Source organism: Coenobita brevimanus, chromosome 103 (assembly GCF_032717465.1).
Source record: "Coenobita brevimanus isolate Jiangsu-jjx chromosome 103, ASM3271746v2, whole genome shotgun sequence".
Lineage (NCBI taxonomy): Eukaryota > Metazoa > Arthropoda > Malacostraca > Decapoda > Coenobitidae > Coenobita > Coenobita brevimanus.
This window is the reverse complement of record NC_137056.1, coordinates 1,102,329-1,119,046: the sequence shown is the minus strand read 5'-3', so window position 1 is coordinate 1,119,046 and position 16,718 is coordinate 1,102,329. Positions and strand designations below refer to the sequence as shown.

At 40.8% G+C, this 16,718-nt stretch overlaps 1 protein-coding gene across 1 annotated transcript; it reads left to right on the top strand.

Annotated features, from left to right (window-relative positions):
- The first annotated feature begins 226 nt into the window (after positions 1-226).
- LOC145415610 (uncharacterized) lies at positions 227-12,938 on the top strand. The gene is made up of 5 exons (XM_080284833.1): positions 227-344; positions 2,719-2,841; positions 4,097-4,262; positions 6,837-6,998; positions 12,309-12,938. The coding sequence occupies exons 1-5, from the start codon at positions 270-272 to the stop codon at positions 12,890-12,892; spliced, it is 1,110 nt and encodes a 369-aa protein (XP_080140959.1). The 5' UTR covers positions 227-269; the 3' UTR covers positions 12,893-12,938.
- The last annotated feature ends 3,780 nt before the right edge of the window (positions 12,939-16,718 follow it).

The window sequence follows — 16,718 nt, the reverse complement described above, 5'->3', positions numbered from 1 at the left end:
CAGATCCAAATACTTTTATGAGGTTCTGCCAGGTTCGGATGATAAAATCAGTTAATTTTACAAAAGAATTTTTTCTATTATAGTGGTTCATATTCAAAGTTAGATTTTAAAATCTGAAAACGAAGTCGATTTCTCATCTGCCGAAATGTCTATATTCAGAGTATTCGCTTCAAAACAAACCGGCGTGAGGGAGCGTGTGGCACCGTGTTGATGATAGTTCCGTTAATGAATAGTTAAAACTTTTGATAGTTAATGAAAGTTATCCGTAAATGATGGCGAAACATGACATAAGTGACGCTTCCGATGAGGGGGAAGATCACAATGTGCCTATGACTACCGAGGAGGTGAGTATGAAACCATCGTGTACAGTTTGTCAGGCCATCTTCTGTCCATGACCTGACGTAATCCAGTAAATGGTGGTCACAGTCATTATGATCCATGTCACTTAGTCATTTGTTACTATCCTTCCTCCATCCCGCACCCCCATGTATCTCCACGTGGCCCCATCCCTACATGAGATCCTCACACAACCCATTTAAGTTATCTTTGAATGTAATATGCAGGAATATACTTACCCGTGTGATGCAATAACGTATTATATCATATTCTTGCTAGCAGCTGATTTTATTTGCATCATGTAGATCTCTGGGTAAATGTACGTTTTACTGTAAGCAGTAGTAAGGCCTTAACCATTCATTTCGTATATCTCCAGTTTTTCAGTATTTTTTCTATTTTCATGGTGGTAAATAATCGTCTTGATTTTTTTTTCTCTTGTTATTATCATGTTCCTCATGCCTCACTGATGTTTCTACCGCTGACTTACTAAAACTTGCTCAAAGCTTCGTTAGGGTAGGTGGTAAAATTATAGTTTCAGCCAGAAACAGTTACAAGATTTTCATAAATTCTTTCAGTATTTTAGACAATTCCGAGACACTTTTCTTGTGTCATTTTCGCCGCAAATTAGTTTCTCATGGTAACCTAACCTAACCTAACCTTCAAGAGTAAAATAAAAATAATTTTGCAACGAAAATGCCGCTGAAGAAAAGTGTCTTAGAATTGTCAGAAATACCAAGAAAACGGATCAAAATCTAGTAATTGTGTTTTTGGCTGATACTATAATTATATTTGTTAGGTAAAATTGTTAGGTTTGGTTAGGTTACAGTAGTATGTCATAGAGAAACTGGGCGAATCCGAGGTTAAGTCAGCAAAAAAATACGTTCTTTTACCTCCCTATATATATTGTCTGTCTAACCGGGTCCCAGTCATCCTGGACAGTTGCAAGTGTAAACAGTCGATGCTCTGCTGTGTTTTGTGTTGCCAGCAATTTTTTTTGGATACCCTCCTGTATCCATGGTGCGTTTTGTGCATCCAACATGTCTACGAAATGCTCATCTGTCTCCTGCTACTGGTGAGATGATGATGAAGGCAATTACTCTTGAGATGAAACTCAAGATAATTGCCCAGCATGATGGGGGCAAGCCCATAGGGCCCTGGTCATTTCGTCCATAAATCATTTTGGCTGTAACATCTAAACTGGCACATCCAAATCACCTAATTGCCTAAACAACATAACAAACCTATTTGGACATTACGGCCTAAATGACTTCTTCCGAAACAACCAGGACTGAGCCTGCACTGGCCATCACATGTGAACTTGGACTTTCACAGTCAGTTATCTCAGTACGGTACTGTATTCAATAAATTACATGAGATATTCAACACTTAAATATAAAGTAGGCTTTGTGTTAATGATTTTGCCCAACAGTAGGCTAATGTAAGTGTTCTAAGCATGCTGAAGGTAGGCTTGGCTAGGCTATGGTGTTCAGTTGGTTAGGTGTATTAAATGCATTTTCATTCATTCATTGCCAGACGCCATGTATCCCACACGGGGTGGCCAAGGGCTTAGAGTTAATTGTTTTACAGGGAGGAGCACTAATCCTCCACCAACCCCACTTGACACGTAGGGATGCCAACAGCATCTGGTGTTCCCAGGCGGTCACCCATCCAAGTACTAACCAGACCCAACGTTGCTTTCAACTTATGGAAAATTTCACTCACGATCAGTTTCTCGGAACGTAACCTGATCGTAAGTAGAGCCAAGGGGACCACCTGTAGTTTTGAGGTATAGAGACGGCCTGCCGTCCTAATGGACCCAGGTTCGAATCTTGGCTGGGGCAGGGAACGGTTTAAGGATTTGAATTTCATAATGCAGACTTCACTAATCTACCAGACGACCCGCCGACATGTTGTAAAAGTACCCTGCTAATACCAGTACTCTAGTCCTGTATGAGACAGCCCTAGCATGTGCAGTATTCAGTACGGACGGTGGGTGTTAGCGCCAAAGTGGTGACATGTGGAGGTGTAGGAAGACTACTGGTCCTTGTGATAGGTCACTGCCCCCGAGAAATAGGCCCTAAAGCCTTTGCCCAGACCCGGACACATAAAAAAAAATTAAATAAATAATAACATGATGAAGCCATAGATAGATGGGTGCCATCTTGGTATTCCATTTAGTTAGGAATTTAATTGTGCTGATATTAATTTGAGTAATTATTATTGGATTCTCCTTGTACTCAGATGTGTACTTCTTTCCACATTTGTAAAGTCAAAATGAGTCCAAAGGTGTGATATTTTTGTAAACAGTTCATAAGAGGTGATCCTATGCATCCTTATTGTATACTGTACTGGATTACCATTGCTGTACTTATATTGTTATAGATGCTGAATCAGTTGGTGGATGATGTGTCAGAATACAAGGTATTGAAAGAGCCAGGACCTGTGACAGTGCAGCACCTCACACCCAGCACTGAACTCTACCTCATCACCATACCCACAGACATGGTTAGTGCAAGGATGGAGCAGTACTCTCAGAATTGTATTTCTATAGTTCTTTCACCTTAACTTGGTCTTTATTATCATTCATATGCAGCTTATTTTCTGTCCAGCTCTCTGATGCAAGTTAATCAATACTCCCAAGTTCTTCTGTATTCAGCAGGTCAACTCTGCAACAGTCTTCCTCTGTCTGTATTTTTTTCTGCCTATGATGTACAGTCATTTAAATACAGTCTGTCCGGACATTATCTCTCTCTCTCTCAGTGCTGGAGCTTTAGCCATTCCACAATGGTTTTTCTGAGTTGCACAGTACAGCATACTAATGTTAGTGTATTGTTGCAGCTGGGCATTCAGGAAGGACAGATGGCAATTTTTAAAGTCAGTTTAGAGTAAGATGAGTATAGTTGCTTTGGAGATTTGTATGCCTCTTCCTCAAGAATTTATTTAGGCATTGTGTCTTGTTATTCTCTAGCAAGTTATGTTTCTGAAGCAAACTGTCATTATTAAAATGATATAAATAAAATACTGTACAAAAGAATGAGGTCTTAACAAAAGTGAATATCAGACAGGTGACAATTGTACAGTGAGCACTGTTTAAGTTCCTTTTTCTTCCAGGTGTGTCATTATAACTTTTATTTATTTATTTGTTTATTTATTGATTGATTTCATTTACGTCATAGGACAAAAATTTCATAATAAAATTTTTTTTATATAGCAGTGGAAGAAAAGTATGGTGTTTGCATCTTTTAAAATAGTCATTTAAAGTAACTCTCTGCCTCAATGGATGTTACATGATGATTCTTGGCTTGTTTTGGTGTGTCTGGTAATCCTTAGTACCTGTCCTTTTGATGTTCAGTCTTACTTTGTTTTATTGAGAGACCCACTGGGAATAGAGGTATTGAAATGGAATATGCTATGCAACATATCAGAATACCTTGTCTTGCATTTCAGAATGTAGAGTGAGGTAAGTCACAATACTTTTTTTTTTTTTTTCTTTCCTCCTGGGTCCTACCCAATCCCATCCAGGGGTGAGAAAAGAGGTATGGATGGTGATGATGATGATGATGATGACGACGACGACAATATGCAGCTAAGACCCTTCACAGCTTGACGAGTCTTCCAAGCCAAACAAAGGTGTCTGGCATACATGTTTATCTCTCAGATGTTAAGCTGTTGTATATACAGTGTGTTTATCTCTCAGATGTTCAACCTTTCGGTGTATGTAGTGTATGATCATCTCACAGATGCTCAACCTTTCTTGCAGTTTGACCCAATGAAGTTAATCCACACCGAGTTGGTGGTGGGGAGCAACAAGGAACGTTCAGTGAAGGTGGGTGAGCAGGAGTTCCAAATGATCACATACCCCATCACCAGCCAAGCACAGCCACCCTCGCTCTTCCTACCCAATAAGGACGGCTTCCTGCAGAGAGGTATGGAGTGACATGGGAAGGCATTGTGAGAAGCGAGTCACCTATTGTTTTCATTGTCATCAGCCATCCGTCATACTCGTAAATCATCATCATCATTTTCCATCAGTTGTCATCATTGGTGTCAGCATCAACATCTGCATTGCAATTGTATTTTCCACCAGAAAAATGGGTAGGGTATGATTCAGGAAAGAGAAAGCATAAACACAGAATTATGGACAGTGTGCCTAGTTACATTGGCTGCATATTCATTCACAAATAATTCGTCTTCACAGTTCTTGTCTCCACCCCACATGCAAAACCTTCCACAACCTGTTGTGGATATAGATGACTTATGTGTTTTGTATGTGGTTTTGATGTGATTACAGTAATTTTATTAGGATATAGTGTTATTACCGGCTTAAGTATGATGTATACTACTTTTTGATTCATTCTGCCACCAGACTGTTGAAGACGATTAATCTGTCCACCATCCAGCCCAGTACCGCCTCATCTTGAGCATATGGGACCAGGGCCAGAATAAGATAAATCATAATGAAGGGGTTAAGGGTGGCCTATATTAGTGAAGGGGATAATTAGCACTCATAATTGGGCTGGGCAACTTTACTATTGTATTGCATGTAGTGCCATATTATTTTACTCATCTGAGAGTGATTCATGGTAACCTCATTGTTTATTCATCAGAGGGTGATTCATGTAACCTCATTGTTTAAGTATGTCAAGCAGTCCATGTTAATGTCGTATTTTTTAAAATATGACAGCTTTTTCATAAAACCAGCACACTACTCTACACAGGGAATATTTTAAAATCTTTATTGGAAGCAAGGAATCATTAATAGAGAGCCTTTGTTGTAATTTATTGTGAACTTCTGTCTATCTATTTCCAGATGTCTTAATCCCGTTAAGGGTGGCCACAAACAAATCCCGTCCATGTCACCTGGTCCCCTGCCATTTCATTGCCCTGCTCCCAGCTCACCCTCCCCTCTTTTATATACCTCTCCACTCCATCCCTCCATCTCATCCTTGACCTCCCCCTTCCTCTCCCCCCCCTCCATCTCACTCACTTACACTCTCCTCATTAGTCTCTCGCTCTCCATCCTCTCCATGCAACCAAACCACCTCAGCGTATTTCTCCTAACGCTTTCTATCACGTCCACACCACAGGGCTCCTTCACTTCCTCATTTGTCAGTCAGTCTCTCCATGTAACTCCACATGCTCCTCTCAAATAACTCATTTCCACTGCTATCCCTCTTGACTTGTGTCCTTCCACCGAGGTCCAGGCTTCACTTCCATACGTGAGAATTGGTATCTCAGTACTATCACGCAGTAACTTATTTACTTCCATGCTCACTTCCCTGTTTCTTATCACTGCGTGCAAGGAACCAGCAGCCCTTCATCCTTGCTTTACCCTATCAAGCACTTCACCCTCCAAACTTCCATCCCTGCTCATCACACTATTCAAGTACTTAAATGCATCACATTTTCCATTTCCTCATCATTCAACCTCACTGTACATCCAGTGACTTCATTTCTTTCGAAGACCATAACTTTACTCTTCCCCACATTCACATTTTAGATTCCGTTTCTTACACACACTTCCAAACTCATTCACCAGGCCTTGCAGTTGCCCTTGGTCGTCGCTTAACAGTACAGTATCATCTGCAAACAACTGTATAGGAAGTTTCCAAACGTTGCCCTCTCTCATTAAAGCCACTTCAACATGCAGTGCCCTACCTTGTATCCCTTTTATAACCCCATCCATCCCTGTTTCAATCAAACGTTCAAGTTCAAGTAGAAGAATTCATTCAATTCACTATTCTCATGCACTGCAGCCTTAGCCCCCTCATACATACTCTTCACGGCATTCAACAACTTCCCATTTACTCCATATATTCTTAATGTTTTCCACATCCCTTGTCTATCCACCGTGTCATATGCTTTCTCGAAATCCATGAAGGCTGCATACAACTTCTTTCCCTTCTCTAGAAATTTTCCACTAAAGACGTAAGAATGAATATCTGATCTGTGCAACCTCTTCCCTTCCTAAAACCTCCCTGTTCTTCACCAACTAATTCCTCTCTTAATTCCCTAACTCCATTAGTAAGTATCCAACCATATACTTTTCCTGTTACGCTAAGAAGACAAATGTGCTGATGATTACCACACATTTCTGTTTTCCATTTTTGTTTGTACAGGGAAATAATTATAACTGACTTCCAGTCCTCTGGGACTCTACCTTCCTCCCAGGCCAATCTGCACATCTTCCATATCCATTCTACTTCTATCTCTCCCTCATGCTTTAGCATGTCACCACACATTCCATTAATTCCTGGGGCTTTGCCCATTGTGACTTTCTTCACTGCTTCTTTTACTTCCGTCCTACTATTTCTTCCTCTCTTCTCACCTCCCTCCTTCTCCCAGCCATTGCACAATCATTTATCCTCGCATCACTTACCTTCTTTATGTTTAACAGTTCCTTAAAGTGTTTTTCCATCTGCTTATTTTTTCTCCCTGCTCCACTAGAGAAAAAGCAAGACAACATAACAATGACTTATGGTATCCCTGTTGTTTTGCAGTTGATGATGATCTGCTGAAGGGTCACATTGTGTTCCAGAGTCAGCCACAACCCAAGGAGGGATTGAAGCGAATTAATATACAGTCCCTCATCTCCAAGCGACATGAGCCACCCTCAGACCTACGTCCACGAAACTTCTTTGCTAGCACCAGTAAACCCAGAGGTGAGTGGGCTGAATGGACAGCTGTGCAGTCAAATAAAGAAGTCCATTTGTCTCTCCTGCCTCTCATTGCTGGATTATTATTATTATTATTATTATTATTGTTATTTCAGCAGTCCCTTGATTATCTGATGTAATAGAGCCAAAGGCATGTCCAAATGGAGGTTCCATCTGGATAGTGGATTTCTCCCCTTCCCTCCCCTTTGTACATACCCTAACCTTGAAAGCCATTGTAAAAGGCCACTGCAGTACATTATACAACACCTATTCCTGGTGTTTTACACTACTCTGTCTGGTCAAGCGGACCTATAAACCACAGCCAAGCAATAAATATTGGTCAACCAGACCCATTAGCCACAGGCAAGCAATCACCACTGCCCTAAAACACACACACACACACACACACACACACACACACACACATTGTGTGTATTTAGATTTGGAGAAGGCCTTCGACAAGGTACCCCATAAGAGACTAATGTGGAAACTAGAGCATATAGGAGGACTGAAGGGGAACCTCCTGGAATGGATGAGAGACTTTTTGAGAAACAGACAAATGAGGACTATAATAAAGGATAGGATGTCTGGATGGAGGGAAGTAACAAGTGGAGACCCACAGGGCTCGGTGTTGACGTCAGTAATGTTGATTTATGTAAATGATATGGTAGATGGAGTGATTAGTTATGCAAGTCTGTTTGCTGATGATGCAAAGATCTTGAGGAAGGTAGAGGTTGAGGAGGATTGTAAAATGCTGCAGGAGGATCTGGATAGGATACACGATTGGAGCCGGATGTGGGAAATGAAATTTAATGCAAAGAAATGTAAAATATTGAAAAGGGGTAAAAGTACCAAGAGGCCATCATTGAGTTATTTGATGGGTAATGAACCAATCACAAAAGCGAGAGAAGAGAAAGATTTGGGAGTGCTGGTCCAGGACAGTTTGTCACCTAAAAAACACATTAACAAGGTAGTTAGAGAGACGTATAAACTCCTGACTAATATAAGAGTAGCTTTTCATTATATGGATGAGGAGATGATGAAAAAATTGATAGTGGCCATGATTCGCCCCAGGTTAGAATATGCAGCAGTAGTGTGGTCCCCACACAAAAAGAAATATATAAACAAGATTGAGAGAATACAAAGAACAGCAACCAAAATGGTCCCCAGTCTGGCAGATGTCGAACCGAGAGAGGCTGGAAAAGCTGGATTTGCCTTCCTTAGAAGAAAAGAGAAAGAGAGGCGACATGATTGCAGTGTTCAGGACCAAGGTGGGAGTAGACAAAATTGACAACATCTGTTTTTGTGGGATAAGAGAGCAACAAGAGGACAACTGAATGAAACTGAAGAAGCCAAGCTGCTTGAAGGATATCAAGAAATTTAGTTTTCCTTATAGATATATAGACCTGTGGAATAGCCTGGACAAAGAGATCATGCAGTCTACAAACTTAAACGAGTTTAAAGCTAAATTTGACTTACTGAGAAACAGAGACGGGACCCCACGAGTGTAGCTCATTTCCTGTATATCACAATTAGAAAAATACAATTAGGTAAACACACACACACACACACACACACACACACACACAAAGGCCCAGCCAGGTGAAAATGTTTGCAAGGCCACACTTTTCACCTGGATGCAAGCATTTTGTTGGGATAAAATGGAAAAATGTATGAATAGTGGTTTTGAATAGCCAGATCACAGCATCCGGATAATGGATGGTTCAGATATTGGCCATCCAGATAATTGAGGGTGAGAGACTGATGAGGAGAGTGTATGTGAGTGAGGTGGAGGGGGGGAGAGGGAGGGGGAGGCCGAGGATGAGATGGAGGGATGTGGTGGAGAGGTATATGAGAGAGGGGGGTGTGAATTGGGAGCAGGGCAGTGAAATGGCGGGGGACAGGGCGACATGGAGGCGATTTGTTTGTGGCCACGCCATATGGGATTGAGGCGTCTGGCAATAGATAGAGATAGATAGGTTGTTAATATTATTATTATTATTATTATTACAGTAAAAGTCCTATTATCAGGCAGCTGATCACTGTTCGGTAGATCCGATATTTCAGCCGTTTTGAGAAATAGCCCCATTTACAAAAGTCTTTGATTGTTCAGCAGATGTCCGGAATCATCTCGGGAGTTGAGGAAGTGTTATTTGTGGCTTGTAGGCCTAATGTTTCATTACACTTGTATATGTTCACTAGTTTCTATATTTTTCAGATTGTATTGATTACAATATTGCTCAGTATCATACAGTACAGTAACCCTCTCCCCAAATTAGCTAGGGTTACGTTCCTAGTCCCCTCACTAATTCTTGAAATTCACTAATTCGTGACGCTTCCTGCTTCCTGAAAATGACATTTAATGGTAATTGCGTAGCGCATGAACCACTGATACTGTATTGCATTACCCATAAATAAACGTTGCTTGTTAAATCGGTTCCCCGGTTGTTTTTAGCTGTACGGCTGTGAAAGCTCTTGTTTGAATCCTCAGCATAATGGTGGAAGGGACTGTCCTAAGTGTTTAACTAAACCTAACCTGACCGAGTTTAACTCTACCTGATAACTTAACCAAACCTAATCTAACCTAAAGCCAGAAAAATATGTAAAATGAACTAGAGGAATATGAATTGGTAAGGTCTTTTTGATGAAAATTAAACGTACATTTAGCGCTCATTCTTTTGTTCGTTTTTGTGTTTACATGTTAAAGAAAGAGTATTGATGCAAACAGTAATGTATTCCATTAGCCCCTTAACCTGCCGCATCCCGGAGCCGTGAATTCACGTCCTCACATGATGTGCACTCATATCCCGGAGACGTGAATTAATGCGGCAACATTGCAAGGTCCCTAATTTGCACAATTTTCAATTTTCGCGAGTGATTTCGCGAGTGATTTTTGGCACTTATACACGAGACACCTTCCTCTGTTCCTCTACAAGATGCCAAGCAGGGACAATGCCTTACACCGCATACCCCCCCCCCCCACACGCCATTGTCTCGGCAATTCACTTGTTACCAGTGACCTGGCCAATAAAGACATTCAGGGCCACAGTGATTCCCCAATCGATGACTGCTTGGAATGGTAGCACAGAGTCATGTAAACATACCAGTGAACTTCGTTCCCTTCCCGTAATTGTTCACAGTTTTTCATAGCTCACACTAACTCGACGTCACTGACATCGGTACTGTAAATGGTTGTTCAGTGCCAGGGGTTATTAAGGGGTTAATGGAATACATTATTGTTTGCATAAATACTCCCCCTTTCACACATAAACACAAAATCGAACAAAAGAATGAGCGCTAAATATATGTTTAACTTTCATCCTAAAGACCTTGCCAATTCAAATTCCTCCGGTTTATTTATGCATTTTTTCGACTATTTTATTTTGTTTGGAAAGATTACTGTATACAGTACTCACTCCAAACACATTTGTAATAATATTAGTAGTGATGATAGCATTCACCAATACAAATGATGCACTGAGCGTGTAGGTAATATTCTGTATCATTTCTGCCATCCAGGAAGTGTTATCTGACTTGTAGGCCTACTGTGTTATTACACTTGTACATGTTCACTAATTTATATATATAGTGTGTATATATATATATATATATATATATATATATATATATATATATATATATATACTGTATATATATCCGATTGACTGTCGGATACGATTTTGTGAAGCTACAGAACGTGGTGACTGTTTTTGGCGTATCCGATAGAGCCAGGATTCCGGGGGCTTGAATGATGAGTGAATGGAAGCGTGGCCCATTGGATTGGGCAATTTTGGGCTGTCTGGACATTGCTACTCCTCACCCCGCCCTTGGGTGGGAAAGGAGTTCCGGATGATGATGATGATGATGATGATATATATATACGTATTTCAGATTCAGGTATAGTACTGTATTGATTACAGTATTGTACTATATACAGTACTCTCTCCAAACACAATTGTAATACCATAAGTGGTGGTGACAGTGTACACCAATATATTTAAGGTACTGAGTGGGTAGGTTTTTCGATTATTCGGCAAATCCAATTTCTCAGCATCAGCCTGGTCCTGTAGATGTGGAATAAAGGACTTTTACTGTATTATTTTTATTATTATTGATGATGATGATTGATTTCATTTTCATTTTTGTTTTCATTTTCATTTTTGAAAGGTTCAACATGCTTGCATGCGTTGGCCATGGTCACTAATGGCGGCTGTCCATGCTGCTCGATCTCTGGCAGCTTCCCTATTTAGTCCCTTAACCCTGAGGTCACACTCAGTGACCTCATTGCGGGTCTTTTTCGATCTACCTCTCACTACCCTACCCCCGACATTAACACTGCTTAATTTCAGCACCCAACTATCATCCACCATCCTCTCCACATGCCCAAAGCATCTCAATCTACCTCTCCTCATCACAACACCAATACACTTCAGTCCCCTCCTACCTCAAAGCTCTTCCATCGTATAATATTATTACTTTTACAGTAAAAGTCTTGTAATCGGAATGGCAGGGGAACGAGGGTCTTTCGGACTATTGGGAGGGACCTTTGAAAACATTAGAAATATGTACACAATCATGAAGTAAACACTTAAAATGATATGGGTTATTGTTAGACACCAGAAATGCATGGAAGTGTAGCTGAATAGTTGCAGGCAGGTACATCAAAGTCCAAGAGCAAGTCCAAGCCAGATAAATCCTAAGGTAAAGACCAGGAAAAATTGGAAAAATTTCACTTTGAAGAATTTGGAGTACTGAGATACTTGGATTATTGGTGGCTGGATTGGAGGACTTTTCCATCCATCCATTGATCATCTAAGCCATTGTTGCCCCAGGAGGAGCATAATTATAATTATTGTTATTATTATTGTAATCCAAATGGCAGGGCCTATGCAGTTTTTTCATGTTTATGGCCAAAAGTCAGTAAAAAGGTTGCCTTATATGACTTTTTATTTTATTTTTTTTATTTATTTATTTTTTTTAGGCTCCCATTAAGCCACAGAAATATTGCATCTGAAGGTTCCTTTGCTGTCCTTACAATTGATTTGCCAGTCACCCAGTGTACTGTGCTGTAGCTGGTTTGTTTTCATATGACAAAACTACGCTACCCCCATAACCTGAATATTCAGCTGTGGATGCTTGAAATTCAATAAGCCTTAGTTATGAGGTTGAAATGAGTCTCCTTGCTTGTGGGCCAAATTTATCCTCCAGTCTGACTCTGACTAGCCTATATTTGGCCATAAACTATGCTGAAAGGGAATGGGGCTTTATCTCGTGTATAAATAAATGCACTACTGTGTAGTGATACCTTCATTTCAGGAACAGCAAGAAGGCCTATAGAAAGAGAGGGAAAGGCTAAGAAGAGGAAGAGGGAGGTGGTGAAGGAGGAAGTGGAAGAAGTGGAGTCACCCCAAATCAAGAAGAAGAAGAAGAAGAACACTAATGCAGACACTGCTCTTCCTTCCTCCATCACTGACATAAAACAGGAGGAAACTCAAACCCCAAAGAAGAAGGATAAAAAATTGTCCAGCCCGGTTGCAGTAAAGGAGGAGCTTATGAGTCTCAGCCAGGAAAGCACGAAGAGTAAAAAGTCAGAAAAGAGCAAGGAGGAGGCAGAATCAAAGTTGGCAAGCCCCATTAAATTCAAAGAGGAGCTTATGAGCCTCAGCCAGGAAACCAAGAAGAGTAAGAAGCCAGAAAAGAGCAAGAAAGGAGTGGAATCAGAAGAAAGCCATAGTCAGCAAAGCAAGAAGGTTAAAAAAGGAAAGAAAATAAAATTAAATCAGTCAGTTAAGGAGGAGATGGAATCAGATTATGAAAAAGGCCTGCTTAGTGATGACCTTTTTGCAGAGTCACCCAAGAAGAAAAAATCCAAAAAGGGAAAGCTTAATCTTACTGTTTAGGTCATAAGGTTGGCTAGATTTAGGTGACAAGTGAGACATTGTGAAAAATAATTAGCACTGGCATGATCTTGCTACTCATCATGAATTTACCTCTAAGTTAGCTAATACATCGTGTAAGTGGACTAGCAAAATAACCAGCCAACTTTCAGACATGGATAGTCTTTATTGCTGAAGGAATTTAGGTGACAAGTGAGACATTGAAAAGTAAACATTGTGATTAGCATACTGGAGTTTCCAAGTTCAGACATAATGGTAAAGTGATTCATCAAGATAATTTTCAAATGTGGATAGCCTGATGTTATGTTTAAGGAAGAGAAGATAGGATGTGAATAGTCTGACCTTATGGCCAAGGACAAAATTAGGATGCGGATAGTCTGATCATATGCTGAAGGAACGAAGATTAGGATGCAGATAGTCTGATCTTATGCACAAGGGAAAGAAGATTAGGATGCATGTTTAAAGGTAAGAAGTATTTTAGTTTTTTGTGATATAGATGTAGCTCTTGGAAGGAAATAGGATAATATTGCATGACTTAGATACAAGACATTATTTTCTGCATTATGAGAAAACCAGTTATTTGATTAATGAAGTGTATGAGGAGGTATATGTAACATGGCTAGTGCACACCTCTCTAAACTTGGAGGTTGAGGTAATGGCTTAACTTCTTGTGCTTTGTGTGGATGGTATTGCCTGTGAAAGTGAGTCAACAATTTTGAAGACATGAGTGATGAGTGAATGAATGTCTGGCCTATGTAGCTGGGCACTCTGTTTGTAATATGTACCTCATGTCTTTCCATTCTTGTTTTTGGTATTACTCAACTTGTTTAATATCAAGAAATTTAGTTAAGATGATGATGATGGCATTACTTTGGTGATGACCAGAGATTGTTCTGTTAATTGGAGACTTAAAGGCAGTTGTAGTGCAGCCAGCCAAGACCTCTGGGACAGGCTGTTGGGTGATACGTAGGTAGATTAGCCTCGCGACCATGAGAAACTTACTTTGTATTTTATATCAGCTAATGTATTTTATATCAGCTAATGTCCGATGATTTGACTGTGCTGAACCTTGGGCACCAACGTTGTTATGAACTATGGTTACGATTATAGCCAAGAATTAAGAACATAACATTTGATTCAGGCTTATGGCTGATGCCTTTATTTGGCTCATAAAAACTTGTTGCAGTCACAAGGTGGTTATTGAGTAACCTTGGTCCGTCTGGCTTAGCAGATTCATCAGCTACAGGCCAGCAATGGCCCCTGCAGGGCCGTCCCTTGCAGAGAACAATGTTCTCTTGCAGAAAACAACATCTCATAGTGTGGAGGCTTGGTTGCTGGATGGATGCCACGTTTGCATCTCTCGGTCCACTTAGCAGGGACACCATAGTAGGCTGCACATCACCCTGTTATTTGGATACATGGTTACCATCCAGCATTGTAGATGGTTTTCTAGTCACTGGGCTAATAAATATAATTTATAGTGAATGTTTTGACCCCCACAGCCTGAGGGTATTGTACCTAACAAATAAAATTTTTTGGCAGTAGCAAAAATATCATAATTTCTGATGCCGTGCTCCCTCCTGAGAACCCTCAGACAGTGGACGATCGTGACAGAACTGCCGCTTGGCTTCTTTGTTCTCACACATCTCTCACTCTGTAACACATCCCTTTCTCTTCCATCACTTTCTCCAATATACTTCATTTTTTTCTTTTTCCATGCCACATAAGGTTTGTTGATAAGTTTCAATCTCTCTTTCAAACACTTCTCTGACACCGTGTGTACAGCATGTGCATTCATTCCCTCTCAATTCATTCATGCTTATCTGCTGAGCAGTTCCACATCTCATTCCTATTGCTCTTTCTTGCATTCGTTGATACTCATAAGTTTCACTTTTACTTACACCATCCATCCCACTTATGCCTGCAGTTGTTCTAAAATTATACAGCTTGCACCCTGAAAGCTTCTTGTTCCATACTGCCCAAATTTCACTCTCATACAGTTAGCAGTAAAACACTTTCACACAGGGCTTTCCTAACCATCATACTCTTCAAAATACATACAACTGAGCTCTCTGTTACTTTTCCATTGATCTGACATTAACCTGACACTCCATTTTGCCAAATTTACACAGTATTCCAGATATTTAAAACCATAAGCTGCCTCTAGCATTTTGCTTCCTGTCTGAACACTGCAGTTCACTTTGTTCTCTCTCTTCCCTGTACTGCCTGGAAAAAAATTTTACTGTTTCTGGTGAGCTGAGGATGATCCCAGTGCCTGCTTCTGGTGAGCTGAGGAGAATCCCAGTGCCTGCTTCTGGTGGGCTTAGGAGGATCCCAGTGCCTGTTCCTATTTCTGGTGGTCTGAGGAGGCTGTCAGCGCCTCATTCTGGTGGTCGGGGGAGGCCTCCAGCATTTTCTTCATAACCGTATGGCCTTAGGAGGCTTCCTGCACCTCTTCCAGTGACCTTAGAAACTCCCAACGTCTCTTATTCTAGTGGGCCTCAGAAGCTCCAGCATCTTTCTTTTTCTGGTGGATTTAGGAGGCTCCCAACATTTCCGTATTTTGGAGGCCACCAGCACCTCTTCCGTTTGACCACGGGAAGCTTCCAGCACCTCTTCCTTACCATTGGCATAGCCCTAGGATGTCCCGTAGCACCTTTTGACAGCAGTTTCTGCTTTTTTAGTTATGACGTTAATGCGCTTGTAAACTTTTGAGTCCCTCCCTCACATCATCCCTACCAGCTTTCACAAAATGGCAAGGTAATGTTCTCATTTGCTTAGAGGCCGCCTAGCACCCCTTCTTCAAGGCTTGGCTCCGTCTGATGTGTGTTGGGAGGACCTTGGGTCTTCATGGAACACATAGTCCTATTCGTGCTTGTGTTGGTTGCATAACATTATATATTTAGGATATCTCAAACCCTCTCATGATAGGGACAAGTTGCGTTTAACGCCAGACGGTTTTGCTCAGCTGCTAGTGAGTCATGGGCTGGATGCAAATACTGTTACCATTAGCTTTTCCATGGCCAGCACAGTTCGAATATTATTCTTAACGCTAGACAGTTTTATTCAGCTGAGTTACAGGAGACTTCATTTTTGTTTATTAATAATCAAAAGAGCACCATCGTGGTGAAAGGGGGGGGGGGAGAGGATAGGGTTAGGCATGCAACTGCTCCCACAACCAGTCATTTGTATAATAGGCACCGTTTATGTAGCTCGTTCGTTTTCATGTGACGGAATGGTCACTTAACTCGAATACCAAGTCTTGTTCTTGTTTGCATGGAAGTCGATGAGGTATAGTGCTGTGTTAGGTGGCATAAGCATCGTATCGCCTAAGATCTCTTAGTGATTTAAGTTGTATATTACGCCTTTGCCTTCCGTTGTATGTTTATACCTCTTTAATAAACATTACGTTGATTACAAGAAGATACTGATGTTCAAAATATATTGCTAAGGAAGAGGTATTTAAGAAATTTCAAAGGTACTCTGAGAATTATCCTTATAGCTAATAATGAAGTAAGAATAAGTTTTTGGTCATTATTCAAGGTCCCCCCCCCCTTGTCTAAATATAGGCCATCAGCTGAGCTGAAAAGGCGATGCTTTGTCAGCTTTAAACGAACGCGATTTAGTAGCTGTGGTTAGTTATCTCAACACATTAGGGCTCCGTAATGAAGGGGAGAGAGACGGGAGGGGGGGGGGGGACGGTTTGAAGGAAAAGAATACAAGGTGTAGATATAAATTAGGTAAGTATATGGAGGAGGGTGGTTAATAGTGGGGACAGATGTTGCTTAGCAAGGACAAATACCGAGATTTTGTCGAAATTACTTTTCAT

Bases quoted from the DNA above. Each gene is read 5' to 3' on its own strand.
- LOC145415610 (XM_080284833.1), top strand. From the start codon at position 270: ATGATGGCGAAACATGACATAAGTGACGCTTCCGATGAGGGGGAAGAT. The intron at 345-2,718 runs GTGAGTATGAAA...ATATTGTTATAG, and splicing joins TGCCTATGACTACCGAGGAG to ATGCTGAATCAGTTGGTGGA. The intron at 2,842-4,096 runs GTTAGTGCAAGG...CCTTTCTTGCAG, and splicing joins TCACCATACCCACAGACATG to TTTGACCCAATGAAGTTAAT.